The following is a 21,892-nucleotide window of genomic DNA, read 5'->3' on the forward strand; positions in this document are numbered from 1 at the left end:
TATATTATCACAATAAAAAGTAAAAATAAATCAATAAAATGATACTCTCTATCTTTTTTTATAACTTCTACTTATATTCGAGATTTAGGGGATACGTGTGCATGTTTGTTACCTGGGTACATAGCATGATGCTGAGGTTTGGGGTACAACTGATCCCATCACCCAGGTACTGAACATTGTACCCGATAGTTATTCAACCCTTGTTCACCTCCCTCAGACACACATACACGTGCACGCACGTGCACACACACACATTTAGAGTCTGGAGTCAGTTCTAAAAATATCAGAGTAAGCCTAAAAACTAATGCAAAACTTGGCCGAGCGCAGCGGCTCACACCTATAATTCCAGCACTTTGGATCACCTGAGGTCAGGAGTTTGAGACCAGCCTGACCAACATGGCGAAACCCATCTCTAATAAAAATAAGAAAAATTAGCTGGGTGTGGTGGCAGGCGCCTGTAATCCCAGCTACTCGGGAGGCTGAGACAGGAGAATCGCTTGAACCCAGGAAGTGGAGGTTGCAGTGAGCCGAGATCGTGCCATTGCACTCCAGCCTGGGCAACAAGAGCGAAACTCCGTCTCAAAAACAAAACAAAACAAAACAAACAAACAAAAACTAATGCAAAACTGGACCATTTTCTTCTCTTCAGAATTGTCCACTGCTTTTCACAAACATTTCTTAGGAAGATTAAATCATTTCTAAAATACAATTTATAAATAATTTGGGGATTTTGTTGGTCTGTCCCCTTAAATAATTGAGAATAACAGTGTCAGTCTTTGTACATTTCAGATGTGAACTGTCCCAGAAGAATAGCTTTTGCCTTTGCAGCCAAAGAAGCTACTTCTCATAACTCATGGGGAAAAAAGATCTTTGTTCATTAGACAGCACTAAGTCATGATATGCTGATGTGAAGTTTGATGTTTTTGGATCTTAAGAAACACTTCTACAGTTTCCTACATTCATCACTCTCTTCTCTGTGCTATTCTTCTCCGTGCAGTTCTTCATCATGATACTTGGCTTCAGTGTGTTTCTATTAAACTGTAAGAGAAAGGACAGAATTTATAAAACAAAGGATATCAGGGCCAGCCCTTGATGCAGATGGAAGGCCTCCAGGCTCCATGAGTTACAGACTGTCAGCATCCTATAGCCTTTCTTGCGCCTCCCATTATATCCTTTTCTCAAGTTCTTCATTTACAATGGCCAAAAATGACCAGTAATAGCTTTAGATGTGACCTCTTCTAAGAGTCCTTTCATTTTTAAGCAATCAAAACTTTAGTTAAACTGAAAGAATTAATCTCTAGTGTGGTCAAATATCTGAGTCTTAGTATCAGCTAGCTAGCTCTCTTGCTTACTTGCTGTGAGATCTTTGGCAAGTTACTTTAACTTTCTGGAGCTGGTTTCTTCATTCATAAATGAGAAGGCTGAATTACATAAGATATGAGGTTCTTTCCAGTGCTAACCTGCCTGATAACATTACCATTGTCCCTGGGACCATGTCTATGTGAAGACTCATATTCCTTTATTGATGGAGATAGGCAGACCCCTAGACAGATACAGAGAGAACTTCAAAGACAAGTCCAGGCTCTACCATGTCTAATCTGTGACTTTGGGCAAGTCACACATTCTCATGGTCTCTGATCTTCATTCTGTTAAACTGTGTTAGTATTCTCAAACCCAGGGGTTTTTGAATAATGAATGAAAATATTTGATATTAAGCTCTACAAATGTAAGTGATGTCCATCATTGTGATGGCACCTGAAGGCCCACTGAGTCACTGGGAACCTTCCCTCCCTGTGAGAATCCTGGGAGTCCAAGCAGCTCTTTGCACAGCTGTCCACCTTACATAGACGTGGCCTGTGCTCTCACTCCCAGCTTTGTACCTGGTATTGTTCTGTCTGCAGCTCCTCCCTCCGACATTTCTTGTATTTGAGTATTTCCCAAGCAGCCGTGACCATACAAGTTATCTATGTGAATAGCCTGTTACTTTGAGGTTTGGTCAGAAAACAAGCCTCCCTAAATTAGGCAGTTTACACCGTTCTGTCTCACCACACAACACGTGTACACTGATGTACTTCTTTACCCTCCCACATGCCTTTTTGCTCATGACTTATAAAAATATTAGATTCTTGAGCCAGGTTCAGTGGCTTATACCTGTAATGTCAGCAACTCAGGAGGCTGAGACAGGAGGATTAACTGAGGCCAGGAGCTCAAGACTGTCCTGGGCAGCATAGCGAGACCCCATCTCTAATAAAATGAAAAATAAAAAAAATTAGCCGAGCATGGTGGTACATGCCTGTAGCCCTAGCTTCCCAGGAGTTCGAGGCTGCAGTGAGCTGTGATCATTTCATAGCACTTCAGCCCGGGTGACAGAGCACTATCCTCCTCTCTCTTTAAAAAAAAGAAAAAGAAAAAAAAAAAAGAAAGGCTGGGCTCAGTGACTTCAGTGACTCACACCTGTAATCCCAGCACTTTGGGAGGCCAGGGTGGGTGGATCACCTGAGGTCAGGAGTTCGAGACCAGCTTGGCCATCATAGTGAAACCCTATTTCTGCTAAAAATACAAAAATTAGCTGAGTGTGGTGGTGCACACTCGTAATCCCAGTTACCGGAGACTGAGGCAGGAGAATCGCTTGGACATGGGAGGGGGAGGTTGCAGTGAGCCAAAATTGTGCCATTGCACTCCAGCCTGGGTGACAAGAGTCAAACTCCATCTCAGAAAAAAAGAAAAGAGGGAGATTCTTCAACTCCTGTTCTTTCCACCTCCCCAGTCAAGCCAAAAGGCATAGATGTGGCAGGGCATCTGAGGGGAAACCAAGAACTGGGATACAAAGGTTCGTAAGACCCTTCCCTACCTTCAGTCATGTTTAAGGGCTGCAAGAGAATTGAGTGCAGGATGCTCCAGAAGATTCCTGATGCGGCAGGAAGGTGGGGAAAAGCTTAGAGGCGATGGTATTGAGTGACAAGTACAAAAAAGTAGGGGGAGGCATCTCCATTTTACAGATGAGGAGATAATGTCAGAAGGTTAAGGAACTGTGCCAGAGTCACAACATGTCACCAGAGAGGCTAGAATTCAGAATCTGAAAGAATGCTAGCCTGAGATTTTGCACCAAGATAAACTGCTGTATGAAAGACAAGCAAGTAATTTTGGTTCTTTACTTTTTATCCATTGCTTTCCAAGATTGCAAATATGTAAGTGCTAAGTTAAAAGAAGCAAATAATTTCATTTTTTTAAGTGACAGTTTTTTGAGGAGAGAGGAATGAAGCAAAAACTAGTGTTTGGAACAATGCAAAGTTAGACTTTTTAGGAAAACCATCTTATTTTTACCAGTATGCTGAAAATTATTAGAGATATTTTTCACATCTTATAATGTCATATATAGTATAAGGTTAATGCTAATATAATTATACTTGTGTACTTGGTTAGTGCCCTGTGAGGGTTTTTTCCTGCAACTGAAAAGCTTCCTTTTTTCTTCCTTCCTTTTTTTGTTTTTATTTATTTATTATTTTATTTTATTTTATTGAGACAGAGTCTCACTCTGTCACCCAGGCTGCAGTGCAATGGCACAATCTTGGCTCACTGCAGCCTCCGCCTCCTGAGTTCAAGCAATTCTCCTGCCTCAGCCTCCTGAGTAGCCGGGACTTCAGGCACGTGCCACCATGCCCGGCTAATTTTTGTATTTTTAGTAGAGGCCCCGGGGTTTCGCCATGTTGGTCAGGCTGGGACTATAGGCATGCACTACCACACCCGGCTGATTTTTGTATTTTAAGTAGAGACGTGGATTTCCCCATGTTGGCCAGGCTGGTCTCGAACTCCTGTCCTCAGGTGATCCATCCACCTCGGCCTCCCAAAGTGCTGGGATTACAGGCGTGAGCCACTGCGCCCAGCTGTCCTTTCTTTTTTTAAAAATATAAACGAGGTATAAATGAGAAATGTAGCTTATTGTCATTTAATTCAAAGTTACCTACATTCCATAGACTCCAGAGAGGGTGAATTGGCTTTACATGTAAGTCTTTTTCTGCAGTGTGTTAATTATACTAAAGCAAATTATCTTGCCAAGATTCTGAAATCCATTCTTTTGTTTGACCTGTGTAGTTACAGATCACCTAAATTGAAGATCACCTAAAATTTGGTTCCTGTTTTTCCATGAATATCAATTTATTTCTTGCTTATCTCAATTCCCAAATGGCCTAGAAGAATACAGATTTATTACAACGTTATATACACGTTCTTGGACTTTAAGTCACTTTTCTCAAACAAACATTTTCATTTTAGTTATCTTAATGACATTTCCATGGTTTAAAAGAACATTGTTGACATGCCTTTCATTGGGCAAGTTACAGAATTTATGTGATCTAAGTCTCCTCTTAACAGGAAATATGAGCTCTAAATTCCCTTCCTCCTGTAAGATTCTATGATTCATTATTTTGTTTCAAGTTAATGCTTTACCTTTAATAGCTTAAAGGTAAATAGAGGGTTCTTGATGGATCAGGGCTAGAAGAATCATTTTAAGTTACCAGGTGTGACAAGTCTGGTGGCTCTGGCGTCCTTTTATTTCTTGGCCAGAAGACATCAAGAGTAATCCATTTTCGGGCTTAAGTGAATTTTGTGAGATTTGACCATGGAATAATATGACTGCCAGCATGTCACAGGTGCACAATTGGCAGACAATAAATGATCGTTGAAGTCAACTTAGGTGTGGTTGAATTGATTGTCTTGGTGAGTTATAAACTGTTTCTAAATAAAGTCCCCCCCAACCCCCCAAAAGAGAGAGAGATTCAAAACTAAGCCCAGGAAGGAAAATGAACGTACAAATATTTATATGCAGATGTTTATGGCAGCTTTATTTTTACTAGCTTAAAAACTGGAAACAACCAAATGTTTATCAATTGGTGAATGGATCAACAAAGTGTGGTACAGCCATACAATGGAACAGGACCCAGCAGAAAAACAGAGCAAACTATTGATACTTGCGACCACACAGGTGAATTTCATCTCAAAGGCATTATGCCACAGGAAGGAAACCACACTCAAAAGACTACATACTCTATGGTTCCACTTACTGGAAATTCTTTAAAAGGCAAAGCTGTAGGGACAGAAAGCAGATCTGTAAAATGTTACCAGGGTCTGTGGTGAGAGGAAGGCACTGACTGTAAAGGGGTATGAAGGAATTTTCTCAGGTTTTGGAAATGTTCTGCATCATTTCAGTGGTAATGATGTGAATGTATACATTTGTCCAAACTAACCACGTTGTACACTTAAAATGGGTGACTTTTATTATATGCAAATTACACCTCAGATAAAAACAAGCAGACACAGCCAGGGCAGCATCTGGAATGCCTTACAAAGTGACTACTTCACTTGAGGAAGTAATCATTTTTAAACTTCCAATTTTGAAAGCCTGTTGTTAAGATATTAATAGCATTAATTTTTATGGTGAATCTATACCAAATATTGACCCCCCCTAAAATGTGTTTGCATAGAGAATAGTGAATGATCCGCTGGCTTTAATATCTCATTACATTTTTGCTTTCTTTTTGTCTCTCTGCCCAACGTAGAAAAACTAATTGAGGGACTCAAATCTCCTGACACTTCTCTTCTGCTCCCTGACCTCTTGCCTATGACAGATCCTTTTGGTAGCACTTCCGATGCTGTAATTGGTAAAGTCATCATCTCTGTTTCTTCAGTCATGCATGATATGTGTGCCTGTTTCAAGAATGACAAGTACCTAGTTAACCAGTCCCCAGGGAATAGCCCTGCCACCCCCGAAGCCAAAGCTATTTAATCTCACTTGTATCACTCCAAATGAAGTGTTTTCCCTGCTTTTCAGGGGTACAGCGTCTATTTTTTGCCTTTCTTAATACCTTAAGATTTCTAAAGTGGATCTCTTACGAATGAGGAGGAATGTGAAAAGTTTCACATGTAGTTAGAAAAACTTTAAAAAGTTGGTTTCTAACTAGACTTTACCTTTGCTGAACTTAATGAAATTTAGCAGATTCTTCTTCTTTTTTTATTTTATTTTTATTTTTATTTTTTGAGACAGTTTCACTCTCGTTGCCCAGGCTGGAGTGCAGTGGCGTGATATCGGCTCACCGCAACCTCTGCCTCCCAGGTTCAAGCGATTTTCCTGCCTCAGCCTCCCGAGTAGCTGGGATTACAGGCTTGCACCACCACACCTGGCTACTTTTTATATTTTTAATAGAGACAGGGTTTCTTCATGTTGGTCAGGCTGGTCTCAAACTCCCGACCTTAGGTGATCCACCCACCTCAGCCTCCCAAAGTGCTGGGATTACAGGGGTGAGCCACCATGCCCAGCCCAGATTCTTCTTTAGAAGGCCCATGTACATCCAGCTGCAGAGGGACCAGCCTGGGAAACATAGGAAGACCCTATCTCTACAAAAAAAAAATTGTTAATTAGCCAGGTTTGGGGGCGCACACCTGTGCTACCAGCTCTTTGGGAGGCTGAGACAGAAGATCGCTTTGAACCAGGGGGTTTGAGGCTGCAGTGAGCCCTGATCATGCCACTGCCCGCCAGCTTAGGTGACAGAGACCCATCTTAAACAAAATTTTAAAAATGTTATAAGGTCCGTGTATATACCAAGTATCAGTAACTGAGAAAACATTTTGCCCACTGGTTAAGCCCCATAAATAGAATCCAGGGCAGGGGCTTGGTCTGCTTCCTGTCTCACATTTCCCTGTGTTCCAACAGCAAGGCAGGCCAAATTTGCAAAATGTTCAAGGCCCCTGTACTTCAGGAGGGTCCAATTATGAGACACCTAATAATGCCTTTGGGCAGAAAGTCCTAGAACTCAGAAGTGCCATGACCTTGCATAGAGGTAGGCCTGCAGCTGAGGGGTGTCACATGGTGTAAAAAGCCTCCCAGCTACATCCTGGGATGGGGTTTGAGATGGATTAATGGCCTTCACATGGCACAGAGGATATTTGTCCCCAGGTTTATCCCTTAATAAAAGCAAAATTACCAGAAAAAATTAAGGTGCCTTTCAGCCCATCTCTTCTGACATGGAAGAGGTTTGCTGAGCGGCTTATGTTCCGAATTTGTTTTTGAGAACTGATCATCAGTGAGACTGGCCGCAGTGTTTCGCCTTGCACACGCATGCTCAGTGAAGCCTAGACGTTCAGAGCAGCAGAAATAAAGGAACTTACTGTTCTTTCCACTTTGCCTGAGACTGGCATTTTAGAGACTTGTTAAAAGAAAGCCTTCACACGGCTGGGTGCTGTGGCTCACGCTTGCAATCCCAGGACTTTGGGAAGCCAAGGTGGGAGAGATCGCTTGAGCTCAGGAGCGAGACGCCATCTCAAAAAATGAGAATTTGAAAAAGGAAGAAAGCTTCACAGAATTTCCTAAAGAAACTTCTGACTCCCTTTCCCTTACCCTTTCCTCTTCTTAATGCTCTGTTACGAAAGAAAAAGCTGACGTTGCTGTTGAGAGTCTCATCCCAGGACTGGAGCCCCCAGTTCCTCAGCGCCTCCCATCTCAGACGGAATCTGTGACCTCGAATCGCACAGGTCAGTCAGGGGTCTGTGCAGCTGCAGGGACTGGTCGGTGCGGTGAACCTCTGAGCCAGTCTTTTCATGTGACTCGATCGATCCCGGGCTTCTTTTGCAGCCCAGGTACTTCCTGCTGAAATGGGCACTCTGAATTGTTACAGCCCCAGCTTCTAGAGGTTAAGGGATATATTTCCTTGCTAAAGAACTGAGTACTTTTTGGAGCCATGTTCTCTGTGGAGTAATCTCTGGGCTTTCTCTGGTTACAGTATTTCTTTATTCAAGATTCTTTTCACTGGTGGCGGGATCCCTCTATGTCCTTAATTAAAGAACTCCACCGAGCTGTAAGGACACCCTTAACCCTCCAGATTGCTGTGCATCTTTCCAGTCTACCAATGTCAGTGATGGCCATGGAGCTCATCTTCTATATATTGATGTTCTGTTCCCAGCATAGTGCTTTAATCTTGTATAGGTAATTTGCTATTAAATTGTAGGCAAAGTTGAAGTCTTCCCTAGATCTAATATTGCTTGTACCCTGATTTCAAAATTTAGTCTTACAGTCTTAATAGAATTTCTTAACTGCCCACAAATACAGATTTGGTAACCTTTTTTTAATTTTTGGGTCCATAATTCCCTTGATAAAAGTATCTGGTTTTCAAACTTGGATAGAAACAATTAGAAGCCTAGGAAACGTGTGGATAAATTCATGCAGGTGAAAAAAAAAATACCTCCAAAGACAATATGATTTATTTTCCTTGTTCTCATTTGAATGTTTTCTCCTAGAAAACTTTCTCAGAAAACAATCCCTGTGTTAAAATGCTTAAACTCAGGCCGGGTGTGGTGGCTCACACCTGTAATCCCAGCGCTTTGGGAGACTGAGGTGGGTGGATCACCTGAGGTCAGGAGTTTGAGACCAGCCTGACCAACATGGAGAAACCCCGTCTCCACTAAAAACACAAAATTAGCCGGGTGTGGTGGCGCATGCCTGTAATCCCAGCTACTCGAGAGGCTGAGGCAGGAGAATCACTTGAACCCAGAGGCAGAGGTTGCGGTGAGCCAAGATCGCCCCACTGCACTCCAGCCTGGGGGACAGAGCCAGACTGCATCTCAAAAAAAAAAAAATACTTTGAGTTTTTGTCTTGGTTTTCTGAAATCAAAATCATGTTCAAAGGGCCAATTTCAATGTAAAGAATACTAGTAAGAGGCATTGTGGGTGGGAACCTGGTTCTAGAAGGTACTGTTTAATCTTGTCGCATTCTGCTAATAATAAGCCAGAGGCAACCCTCTCCTAATCAGTTTGGATACTTCGTCCTATGGTAACTTCTTTCATTGAGTGTTTAGGGAAACTTTAAGTGAAAGTCTAATTGTAAAGTTTTTTCTCCCAAATGGCATTCATTAAGAACTGAGGTGCTAAAGTTAGCTCAGCATCCAAATCACAGACCTGTTTAACCAGCAACCTCTGAGCAAAAAATTTTCCTCTATTTCTATATTAATTTTAAGAGGAATCTAGAAAGACATGTTTCTGTAGATGAAAATCCAGAAGGCTTCACAGATTTCTTTTGGTTTTCTTTCTCCCACTTTGGCTTGTATGTGTAATGTGTAAATGAAGTAACTTAAAGGCTAAGATCTAATCTCATGATATTGTTGTGTGTGCCACTTAATGCCATCACTGACCTGGGATGCTGTGAATCTGGACTCAGATTCTCTCACCGGGGAAGATTCCCTGCTTGATTGTTCTCTGCTCTCTAACCCTACTACTGACCTTCTGGAAGAGTTTGCCCCCACAGCAATCTCTGCTCCAGTCCATAAAGGTAAATGCTTTCTTCTTCTCAGGCCTGCATGTGTCCTTAGAGGGGAAAGAACTAAACAACTTTTGAGAGTTTTTCTTATCAAAAGTCTTTACTAGTGAAGTTTTAAAACTACCTCCTTATATGGAAAACTTGAGTTTGTACTCTTACATACTGTGTTATAATACCTCTCAGTGAGAATATTTACTAAGACTTAGACAATAGGCCAGGTATGGTAGCTCAGGCCTGCAATCCCAGCACTTTGGGAGGCTGAGGTGGGAGGATCACTTGAGCCCAGGAATTTGAGACCAGCCTGGACAACATACGGAGTCTCAGTCTCTACAAAAGAATGTTTTAATTAGCCAGCCATGGCAGCATGCACCGATGGTACCAGCTTCTCGGAAGGCTGAGGTAGGATGATTGCTTGAGGCCGGGAGGGCAAAGCTGCAGTGAGCCATGATTATACCACTGCACTCCAGCCTGGGCAGCAGAGCAAGACTCTGTCTTAAAAAAAAAAAAAAAATAGCAGACAGGTACTAAAAATAAATAAAATTAAATCTAAAAAAAGACCTAGACAACAGATTGGTGAAAGTATTGCTTTCTGGCAAGAACATAGAATGCACATATTCCATGTTACCTTTAAAAGCTAGGTACCTTTGCAATCAATTCAAGTAGATGGTTGAAGTAACTATCTACTATCTGCTTATAATGATCAATATGATGCTTGTTGGCCTTAGATGTAAAATGGTTTTATCATATCTGATTCAAAATTATTGCATAGTGATGACTGCAATAAAGAAATAAGCATCTTTCCTCAAAAGTCAGTCCTGTAAGTTTGAACTTGTAGAAGTTCACCCTCAAGTCATGATTGGTTACTGGATTTCTCTTTCTAATCTACCATTTTCATTTTTTAGTCTTGGGTTAATAGTGGTCTGAAATCCTGCTGGACAGAGGTAGCTTGAATCAGATTCTATTCAATGAGTAGTTTGTGACAGTATCAGGCTCAATGCCTGGCTTACTTTGTTACTGAACTTTCTGTGATTGGGTAGGGAAAATAGTCTTCTGGAAAGAAAAAATGCATAGAAAAGGAAGAGCTTAAGTCCCTTCAGGAGAAAATTCAAGAAGGAAGACTCCCCAGGATGACTAAAAATAATCACCCCTGTGGTTTGCAATGGTAATAGCTGAGTTTTTGTTTTTACCCCTGATAACATTAAAATGATTATATTTTTATAGGTGATGTAGAGGGAAGTTACCTATTTAGACAGTGATGTCTGGCAGGAGTGTGTCAGCAGCAATGTAGAATTACAGAGAAGCATCATTTGCAAAATAGGTGCTCAGCTAGCACTTGCTTTGCGGGTAGGATAGCTTTAATTAGAATGGATAAGACTATTCTAACAAACCTACTTGAGGCCTCAGTATGTGTAATCTTGTGCCTCAACATTCCCTGAGGCGTCTGAGTTGTTTCAATGTCTTTTTTTCCCAGTCACAGTGCAGTGAGTCCTTCCAGCAGTATTTTGTTTGCCTTGTATACATACAGTGGTTACTTCTTAGAGAGCCACCAATTCTCTTCCTCCTCCCCCGCCCCCGCCGCCGTCCCAGTTTTGAGTTTTTCGAATATTGTTAGGCCTCTGTTCCCCCAGTGAAGACAGGTGACTTATTCCTATGCCTTTGTGGATTAGTGACATTGAAGAGATACCTCACAATAATTATAATTAATGGCTTATAAATATTAGAATTCTTCCAAGAACCCTTCTCCCTAATCATTTATAAAAGTCTTAACGTGACCAACTCTAAAGCATTTTTTTCTATATCTCTGTATTTTCCAGTTTTGCTACTTTTATTTCAACTCAGAAAGATGAGTACTTTCACATTTGGAAATAACAGGGCTGTACAGTTGAGATCTTTGTGCCTCTTTCGCATTCTCTCATTTGCTAATCTCTACCTCTGTTGTTTCTGCTTGTGTACTTGCATTCTGTATTAAGCTGCAGAAGATAGTAATCTCATCTCAGGTTTTGATGTCCCTGAGGGCTCGGACAAGGTGGCTGAAGATGAGTTTGACCCTATTCCTGTATTGATAACCAAAAACCCACAAGGTAAGAAAAAGGATGGGGAAAAGAGAAGAGCTTGGCCTCAGTTCTCTTCAAAATAGTCATGCACCTAATCTGCAAGGGGGAAGAAAAGCATCAACATTTAATGAAGGACATTGGGAGTAATGAGAATCATTGTAGGCTGGACCAGTATAGATAGATAGAGATAGGTATCTTTAAAGTTTGACCATGGTGTTTATTTAGAGAGAAGTATTTAACAGTTGGCCAAAAGTTAGTTTTTACCATGAAGCCAAAAGCAAAATGATCTTCAGTCAGTGGAAACCTGAAGGTATATAACAAAAGCACATCACATTTTTTATCATGATTAGAATAATCCGTAATAAATATTTTTCCCAAAGAGATTAACAGCTGTGTTTTGGTATCATTCACATCTTTCTGACATTCATGGAGCATCCTTTTTCAACTTTGATGGATGAAAATCATTTGAACATGCCATAAAACACTAAACTGCCATGGGACCATCTATTTATTTTTTAAAGCATGTTCTTATTGCAGTATCTTAATAACTAGCTTCTCCCCAAAGCAAAAATTATTGATTTTTACTTTGTCAAAGGGAGATGGCTTGATATTATCAGGAAGTTAGTATATAGCCAGCAATTCTCAACCAAAAAAAAAGTATTGATTTGAAAATACTTTTGCAAGGACTCTTTGCAAGATGTCCTGCCTATACTGTGGTGTGCACAGAGTGCCTGAGCTTTTGGTGGGAGGTGGTGGACAGCTAACGTATGTGTTTCAAAATCAACATGTAAGGGTTTGCAAATGTAAACTATTGCTTCTCTAGGGTTTGATTTTTTTGTTTTTTGTTTTTGTTTTGGTTTTGGTTTTGGTTTGGTTTTTCTTCTTTGCTTGCTCTGCACATCTAAACCTTTAACCCTCTATGTTTTGTACTGAATTCCTATCTCTCCACTTCTAGGTGGGCACTCTAGAAACAGCAGTGGGAGCTCTGAGTCCAGTCTTCCCAACCTAGCCAGGTCTTTACTGCTGGTGGATCAGCTCATAGACCTGTAGCCGTGACCCAGTAGCAGATGCAGTTCTGTAACCTTCATACCGTAAAATACATTTTCATTACGGAGTTATGAAAAAAATGATTTTTTTAAAAAAAATCTGCAACTAAGGGGCCCTCCAGCCCTTTTCTCCTACCCCTTGCCTTCTCCTGTAGAAATGATAAGGAAAGAAAATCACTTTGGCCCTCCAGATATTCCTTGGCCAGTTCCTCCTTGTTAGTTTGCTGTGTTTTCTCATTACCCTTCTTCAATAGCATTATCTTAAATCAAGCGCTAGATGCCATGAGCTTCACCTCTGCTGGAATCGACTCCACCAAAAGCTTAACTGTAACTGAAACTAGTGAATTGACATTTTTGTCTCGTTCTTGCTAGGAATGGCCTCCCAAATCAATTCTCCCAACCCCTGTCTCCTTTGGCCAGATGCTGATGAATGTATTTCCCTGTTTTTGCTTTTTATCCTGATGCATTATCATGAGGACATGGCTACTTCAGTTGGTCTTAACTCTAGGCACTAGCCTGGAGATGGGTGTGTGGTTTAAGAAAGGGTAAAACTTACTGACTGGTAGTATACATTTGAGAAGAGAAATTGAGCCCAGCTCTAGCCAACCAACTTTGACCTTGTTTGATCATAGACTTAGCCAAGGGATTTTACACCCCATGCAACCTGCCCAGCATTCGTCCAGCTTTCTGGCTTCCATTGAACCGTGATTTCTCAGATCTGGAGACGTGACTGCAAGTACTTGAGATCCTTGGATAAAATGTGTACGTTATATAAATCCCAAGTATTGCCATTCCTTTTCATGTTAACTGTTCCAAGTGGGATCTCAGAATTAGACCAAAACAAGACAGTGGTGGTAATATGATACCTTTTATTAGAAGACTTTTCACTGGGGCGGGGGTGGGGGGAGGATGGGGAGGGGAAGGAATTGTAGCAGAAACAGATGTATTTTTCTTGTGATTTTTATTTTGAATCAAATATTGTAAATTGTGTATAAATGAAGATGCTGAATAGTTCTGTTTCCACTTGGCATTTCAAGTCTGATATCAGGTGTCTGTACAGGGTTTTGATCTCTTCCCCTTGTATAACTACACAGCAATCCTACAGTGTAACATATGGAATCATTTTGAATAGACTTGTGTGTTGCTATAAGCTTTCAGCAGGTCCTCTGTCTCTAGAATAAGCATGTTGTTTATTTTCAGATAATCGGAAATAAGTGTGCTGACAAGCTGGACACAATCTGGGTGTGCCCAGCTTACCTTTCTTTCTGATGTTTAAATTGAAGGCTGCAGCCAATGGAATATGTTCAGTTGGTTTTCCTTGGCTTCCTAGATTAAAAAAATAATTATAAAACAAAGCATAGTTCTTTATTAACTTTAGGATATTGTTCGTAAAATAAATAAAGGCCCCTGCACTAACATGACAACATGCCTCATGGTCACCCTCTGTATTATCCATTACTCACCACTTCCTCATTAAAGTGTATTTTATTTCCTTATGTGGAAAGCACTTTTATAACATCACCCTTTTGAAAAGAAGTGGGCACAGAGAACCCCAGTCTTGTTCTCTTCCTCTAGTGCCATTGTCCATCATCAAAAGGGAAACTCTCAGTTAATCAGATTTGTACAAATAAAATTCCAAGTCCATTTGCTTGTTTTGCTATCTGGTACTTTTGTTTCTTCTTCCTCATGTTTGCACTTTAAGGGGGGAAAAAGTTTAACAGCAACAACAGTATAAAACACTGCATTCTGGAGGGCAAGGTTTGACCCTAGGAATGTGCGAGCAGCCTTTGAAAGGCATTGGAGGAAAAGTCTGAATCTTCCAGCCTTCCTTCTGTCTATGAATACTTCCCGTGCTGGCTGAAACAAGATGAGCTAGGTAAAGGCCTCTAGATGATAACAGATCATTTCTAAAACTGAGAGAGGCACAAGCTTCCTGCCGAGGATTAAAAAGCAAAAGATATCCACGAAGGGCTCTCTGTGGTTGGATAGCAGTGAAAATAGGACTTGGTTTACCCCTTTATGGACAGGAAAATTGCTGCAGGTCAGAATTGTATTCTCTTTCCTGGACATAGAAAGAATGTATAAATTAATGAAGGAAATGTTTATTTTTAAATAAGAATAATGTTTGAGTTCTATGTTTTCATATATGATTTTTTTCATATATACATGTTAGAAATATAATGAAATATCTAGTTTCTCAATTTAATTGAAACTATGAAGAATACAGTTTAGAAATTAGGTATCTCTAAATTGTTCTTTTCATGCATTACCCATGATTACATTGAGATATATTATCTAGTCATTTGGCTCAGTAAAGCTTAATGGAGGCAGTTAATGAAAATGAGCAGACTAGAAGCCAGAGACGGTAGTAGAAGCCTGAGGGAGATAATGACAAGAAATCATCTTGGGCTTATTTAGAGTAAGGCCTCCTCAAAGGGGAGAACTGTTTTTCTGTTAAGGAACACGTATGAGTGCTTTGGTAAACGGAGCCTTCCTTGGTTTAGAGCATCATCCCTGAGCTAAAAGAGTTTCTTTGAGTTGAGCATAGTGTCCTAGTACCTGTGGAATCATAGCCTGAGCTACTAAGGGACCTTTGAGACCATCCTCTAGTCCACCATCCTCTTCATTTTACAGGTGTGGGACCTGAGCTGGATTGAACAGGGTCGGGGGAGAAGAGGCCTGGGCAGGACAGGCCACCTGGGATCTCATCCTGGCCCTTGCCAGCCACTGGCTGAGTGACCTTCAGCAGGCACTTCACCTCTCAGAGCTGCTGTTCCTTAGAGTTATACAATGGGTTTGGACTAGATGGTCTTTAAGATTATAGAAGTATAGGGACCTAAGTATATATTATTATGTTTAGAAGGGCTATGAAGGATTTATATAATCCTGATGTTCTTCAGTTATCTTCTGTAGTTCCTGCTATTATGGCAGCAGTGTTTACATTTTAAAGAATTATAATGGGCTTTTACTAACTTGCTTTCTCTTGATATCTGAATAGAAGCCTAAATCATAGTCTTAGAGATTTTCCTTTTTAAGTATTACAGAAACACATGCGTCCACACACACCTACCTATTCTAATAAAATGGTATCAGAAGATTTCTTTTTAAATGTATAATCAGGGATCTACCAGTTTAAAACGGGCAAATACTATAAGCATATGTTTCTGATTTGCTTTTATTCCAGCTATGTAAGAGGAATAACTATAGCAGAAAACATCACAAATTGATTTTTCCCTTTACAACATTCAAATGAGTCCCAATGTTTTCAAAAATACATACCTCAGAGGAGATAAGGCTTAAGTGGACACTTCTAAGTATGATTATGATTGTTATAATTAATGATTTATTTAGCAGACATATCAGAATTTTGACATCTAATTAAGTGTTGTTCCCTTCAATGTCATCTAGTTTTACTTAAGAAGTTAATACTTATTCTAATGATGCTGCCATCCTTAAAGTTATTTTTGAAACTCCTCTCCTTAGAAATAATATCAAGGAAGGTAATAAGGTATAAGAAAATCAGTTACATTATTTAATTAGTATAACTTTGAGAAAGCATCTGAAAGTGTATTCATTCTTTATCTACCTTTTCTACTACTCTTGGTTCTGAGTAACATTTAACCATTTCCAGAAAGCAAATTCAACCCTGTAAGATGAAGAATGGTTACTGTTGAAGACGGTAAAAAAGAATAATCCACAAAAAATTCTCAGAGAGGACCTTATAATAGAAAGTGAACATGATTAAGACTTAATTTCTTTAATTTTCTGAATAAGGAAAGTTCTGTGATTCCCTAGTGTTTAGAACGGTTTAAAAAATGGAAAGATACGGGGATTAAAACACCTCTGAAAGAAGTTGTCACTTCGTTCACTGTTATTTGATATTGGACTTGACTTTTCCCGAATCAGAATTACAGAACTTGGACTGCTAATACTTGTGGAAAAACAAACCCAAGAAACGAACCTACTTTTCTCAAGATGTAATATTTGTTTTGTTGTTAATACTTTTGTTTGTTTTGAATACTTATTTCCTACTCTCCTGACAGATAATTGATCAACCAATATAACCTTCCCCAGGTCAGGAACAGTTCTGCCTTCGGCAGTGCTATGGGAATGAAGGGATCTCTGGGGCTGACAGCCTGTGATGTGGAGGGATCTGCACTCAGCTGAATAAATACATGCTATAGATACCTTGGGTCAAAATACAGTCTCTCTTGATAAGATTTTTCTGTGATTTCCCAGAGTCCTTAACCTTCTCAGTCTGTAAGATTATCAGGCTCCCATAGCCACTAACTTTGAGCTTTGGGATGAAAATGATAGGATTGGGCCGGGCGCGGTGGCTCAAGCCTGTAATCCCAGCACTTTGGGAGGCTGAGATGGGCGGATCACGAGGTCAGGAGATCAAGACCATCCTGGCTAACACGGTGAAACCCCGTCTCTACTAAGAAATACAAAAAATAGCCGGGCGAGGTGGCAGCGCCTGTAGTCCCAGCTACTCGGGAGGCTGAGGCCGGAGAATGGCGTGAACCCGGGAGGCGGAGCTTGCAGTGAGCTGAGATCCGGCCACTGCACTCCAGCCTGGGCTACAGAGCGAGACTCCGTCTCAAAAAAAAAAAAAAAAAAAAAAGAAAAAAAAAGAAAATGATAGGATTGCCCAGTGTGCTGGGTTAAGCAAATTAGAGGCTGCCTGGCAGAACAGAAAAACTATCACATGAATATTTAGAATGGAATCTTTCCTGAAACACTCCAGATACTGCAACGCTATTTTTTATTCCTCTCTAAAGGCTATAATTTTATCAACACAAAGTCAGCCTTTTCTTTTTCCACACTAGTAATGTTTCTGAAGTTGGACGTGCTTAGGTTTCTTAAATCAGAATGAGTCCCAGAAAATATATAACAAGAAAACTCTTTTGCTTCTCCCAGATTTCCTTTCATTAATATGGGATAGGGAGGCTCCTTGGGTAATGCTAACCTATGCAAAGAAGTTACCAGATGGTGGTAGTTGCTAGAATGAAAGACACTTTCTTGGTTCACACTTTCATATAGTGTCCTGAATTTACTCTTTTCCTGTGAGTATTCTACTCTGCCCTGCACTCTCCTTTGTCATGTGGATGTGTATTTATCATAGGTCTTTAACCCGTCCTTCCCAAGACGACAAAGCAGACAGTTGTACATGAAGATACGCAGTAAAAATGTGAAATTTGAACATTGCTGCACAAGTATTGTATTAAAAAAAAAAAGTCTGTAAAGAAATTTCTTATGTAAACATACAGGGAAAATAAAGACTTTTATCTGTTCAAATGGGAGAATGATGTTTAGAGATGTAAATAACATAAGTTGCTCTTTTCCTGAGCTAAAAACCCACTTTTTTGCAGAAAGGATTTAATCACAGTGTTGAGTGAATATAAGTACCTGGGCACAGGAAAAGTATAGCTACACACTGAGGACATATTGATGAGTCATGTCTACCCGAGAGAATAAAACCCCTGTGGTCAAGGAGAAGAAGACGCCTGCCAGCCTGCGCTGGATATGTCCAGACACAGGGTTGTAAAATGGAGCACAGGCTTGCAGCTTCCTCCTCTAACTTAATCCCTAATATACCCAGGCCAACTTAATTAAACATTTTGTGTTGGCAAGATTAATTTTATCCCCAATGAGAAAGCTCACTCATTTAATTGCCTCATTGGCCTGAGAGGCACAGCTGGCCATTTTTGGCTTCCATCAGGTCCCTCATTTCCCAGTCGTGGGTTTTAACGCAGCTACCCAATATATGGTGGAACCAAATGCTTAATTTTATTATGTGAGCTAGAAGGTCATGGTAATTATTAGTTTGATGTATGTCTCTTGATTTCCCTAGTTTTGGTTCTGAGATTTTAAGTTTCAATTGCTGCTGCATTTCCAAGTTCTTATGAAGGGATAGTTTGCTTTCTGTTTACTAACAACATATGAGAAGGCTTCTTCTCAATACTCCAAGTCTTCATTTTCTGTTTTTGGCAAGAATTATGTCTTTGATACTCCCTGTAACTGTTATTTCAGATTTTGGTATGAGGAAAAGTAAACTTCCGGTTGTGCGTGATGTATTTCATTAAGGAATATCCAGCCTGACATTTAAGTCTTCAGACTCTGATTCTGTAGGGAGCATTCTGATGACCTTCACTATGTCAGTCAGATGGAATTTCCAGGGGAAACCCATCCTAAATGATTCAGCACTTTGGGTTGCTTTGGAAGTGAATAGGGAGCTGGTGAGGATAGTTGCCAAGTCATCAGGTATTTTAGGAACGCCTTCTCTTCCCTGAAGCATGTGAGTTCTTGCTGAAATCTATATAATTTGGAGCCTCAAAATAGACTAATATGCACTTACCCATATTGAACGTGTCAACATCCCTAACCTGGCACACAGTCCTACATCAGAGCAAGAAAAAGAAGTGTGTTTTAACTTCTTGCTTAATTTTATGTGTGAAACCAAAATAAAAAGAGGCATGACCCAGTTTGAGGGAATTATAACAAAACCCTACCTTAGGCTCCATGATAAGTAAGACCCTGTGCAGACTATGAAGCCAGGCCCTGGGCTTTAGCCCCTGAGGTGCAACAGGCAGTGTTTACTGAGCTCTGTGGCCACAGGGTATCTGCTGTGACATGCCATTGGTTACCAAAGGAACTGGGCCAAGGCATGTGGTTAGGTTAGTATAAATCCTTCAATGCTAGTAGAGAGACTGCTTCAAACACATTTCCTTGTTGGCACAATGCTACCTTCATATAAAGGAACTGTTCATCCTGAAAACACATTTTCCCTGTAAGAACACATTCACGTACTCAAAGACTTTCATCTGCCAACAAGATTTAATAGTTACCTTCTGTTTCTATTTGGAATTTCTCCTATCTCTTGACTACCTTGTTTCTGGTGCTACCACCACCAGAATTCCTTAAGGGAATGTGGAGGTCTGGGTTTCCCCCATATTCTCTGGCATTTCTTTGCCCTTCAGAGTGCCAGGCTCGGAGAGTTGCACAGTGTGATTGCTGTCCGCCTCGGCCACACCATCCCTCCTCTAACAAGAATAGAAAGGTTAAGGGACTTGACCTTCTCAGGAGAACCCTTTAAATGTACGTTTACATTCCTGCAAAGCCTGTTGATGCTGAAAGAAAGATAGGAAATAGCTCTCGTCCTTGTTTTGAAGGACAGGAGACTAATTTTCCCTTCAAACTTGATATTCTGGTGTTTTTGTGACTGTTTTTGTAAATTATTCAAAGTTGTTGGAATTTTAAGTCTGATTTTCCCATTACTCATCATGAAGGTCATAGAATATGCTCTGAGTTGGAAGGTTTTCCAAGTGGGTTCTTGACCAAAAACCTACTTTTTAACAAATAATTTTGATGGGTTAGACATGTTCTTCCATCCTCTCCAACTCTGGATATGGGCACACACACACCCCTTGGTACTTCCCAGTTCTCAAAACGTAATCTAGCACTTCAGGCATCCAAAGTGCCCCTGGTTCAATAGATAGCTGCTTTTTGCCCGTCTCTGTGCACAAATTGTTTTGACTGAATTCAGTTTAAATTTCCAAAAAGCACTGATTCTGTTCAAACTAATGTTCATTGGATTATTGACCCGTATGATGCCAGAGTTGGTCGTTGGCTTTTTTTTCCTAGGAGATATTTTGCTCTCCTGCAGAACAAGCTTAATAACATTAACTTTCAAGGTAGTTTTGGAAGATGAGAAATTGTGCTTTTGTTTTGGCAACTGAAAACTTTGTCCAACGGATACTATGTGAGGAAGGTGGTTTAAGGAGTTTTAGGGCCCTCTTGTCCTTCTTTAAGGCTCTGCAAACCTTATTTTGGAAAACTTCTTTTTCTCCCTTTTATTTGAATTTCTTACCAGAAATTATCATCTTGGTATCACCGAGACAAATCTAGTATCAATATGCTTGCCTGAGAAACTAGGATTATGTCTGTCCACATAAATTGCAAGGGAGAAGGTATTCTGTTTATTTCCTGCTGATGCTTTCATATCACCATGTAACTGCACATATTAAAATTATAATGCAAGTAAAAATTTATTCTCTTCAAAATCTTATTCTTCAAATACTATTCAGAAAGCCATTTGGCACAAGTACAGAATTTAACTTAACGCTCCAATCTGGAATTCACTGAATGCATTCAAACTGTTAGAAAGGAAAATAAAAATGGAGGGCAAACATGTTTTGTTTCTGAAAACAATTTTTTGTTTTGTTTCTGAAAACAATATTTAAGGTCAGAACTGTTTAAAAAGAAGCACTGCTAAAAAGTTATAGGATTCAGAGAAACATAGTATTTTTGTACAGTATCTTATAAAATGTTCAGACCTCTCTCTACATTCTCTTTACAATGTAATGTCTCTTAAGTGACTGGTTTCCCAATAAACTGATTTTAATGCCTCTTCTCCTGTGGTCTGTGTGCTTAATTCAAGCAGAAACTTTAGCAGGGGATAATTTTTGGCAGAAATTTCTGCTAGCTAATGGTTTGCATAGGAGGGGAGAGGGTCAGTATGGGAAGGGGATCATTGAGTTCCATCTCTACAGAGGTTCTAGGTCATCTATGGCTCCAAATCATTGTATCTAATATTCTTATCCTGGTGGGCTGGGCAACTCCAGTAGTATCTCTTTACTGAGCCCATGGTGAAATGATACCTTTACCCCCAACCACCTTCTCTCTGGATTCTTCTTGCTTAGTTACATATGCCTTTTTCCTGCCCTCTTGCTAACATGTGCCCAATGGCATCCTTCTAACCTGCTAATGTTTCTTGGAAGGTAAGCTCTCTTGCATTCTGATCATTGTCTATTTGATTTTAAAAGCCAGAGCACCCTGAGGCACCTCTACCTAGATAGAAATAGACTAGTATATTGGAGTTTGCTAATGCTTCTGTAATGACCCATGCATTTTACTCCTTCTGCTTAAATAACTTTATGACAGATTCATTTAAGCAGAGGAGCTCTTTATGAACTTAGAAGACTGAAAACAAAATTCTGGGGCAACTCCAGCTGAAGGTGATTTATTTGGTCTGCTTTTGATGCTGTATGCTCCCCTCAGAAGGTACCTTCAGTATTAATATTTTGGGCACTCTTGTGCTCTTTGAGTAGTGCTTATGATGTAAGTCATCAAGTAAACTTGCATTTATCAAGCAGCCACATTCTGCTTCTTTTCAGAGTTTGTCCCTCTGCATGTGGCGCAGATGGCCACATGCCAGATTCTGAATTGAGTCATCCCCAGACAGTGTTTCTACATAATCCAAAACTGTCATGGTATATGTGGAGATGAATGACTGGGTTTGTTTTCATTCCATAATGAGCCAGTGCCAGGTAGAGCAGGTGTCCGTGCCTGGCCCTGTGTGTAGGAGCATTGCATAGTTAACGCTGAATGTCTGTGTGCCTAACATCTTCATCTCCTTTCCTGTACGTCGTGCCTATCATGTTCCAAAACGTGAGACAGTGGTTGGTTGTGTTCCAGTTTGTGTGCAGTT

General features: G+C 40.3%; 3 protein-coding genes across 11 annotated transcripts in view; 2 read left to right on the forward strand and 1 right to left on the reverse strand.

Annotated features, from left to right (window-relative positions):
• The window catches only part of NFU1 (NFU1 iron-sulfur cluster scaffold), a 532,135-nt gene that overhangs the window by 442,207 nt on the left and 68,036 nt on the right, over window positions 1–21,892 (forward strand). The window lies entirely within an intron of this gene.
• SNRNP27 (small nuclear ribonucleoprotein U4/U6.U5 subunit 27) overlaps window positions 1–21,892 on the reverse strand; it is a 716,203-nt gene that overhangs the window by 428,447 nt on the left and 265,864 nt on the right. The window lies entirely within an intron of this gene.
• AAK1 (AP2 associated kinase 1) overlaps window positions 1–21,892 on the forward strand; it is a 224,816-nt gene that overhangs the window by 194,261 nt on the left and 8,663 nt on the right. For 3 of the 9 annotated variants that reach the window (XM_050754373.1, XM_050754372.1, XM_050754374.1), the window contains exons 18-21: window positions 5,556–5,657; window positions 7,423–7,524; window positions 9,204–9,314; window positions 11,273–11,383. The exons of 2 other annotated variants lie outside the window; for them this stretch is intronic. In XM_050754373.1, coding sequence (XP_050610330.1) covers window positions 5,556–5,657; window positions 7,423–7,524; window positions 9,204–9,314; window positions 11,273–11,383 — 426 coding nt within the window. Of the gene's footprint in view, window positions 1–5,555; window positions 5,658–7,422; window positions 7,525–9,203; window positions 9,315–11,272; window positions 11,384–12,311; window positions 20,812–21,892 lie in introns of those variants that run through there. 4 more of the 9 variants (XM_050754380.1, XM_050754381.1, XM_050754375.1 and 1 more) reach the window with 3 other exon arrangements.

This window comes from Macaca thibetana, chromosome 13 (assembly GCF_024542745.1).
Source record: "Macaca thibetana thibetana isolate TM-01 chromosome 13, ASM2454274v1, whole genome shotgun sequence".
NCBI classification, from domain to species: Eukaryota; Metazoa; Chordata; class Mammalia; order Primates; family Cercopithecidae; genus Macaca; species Macaca thibetana.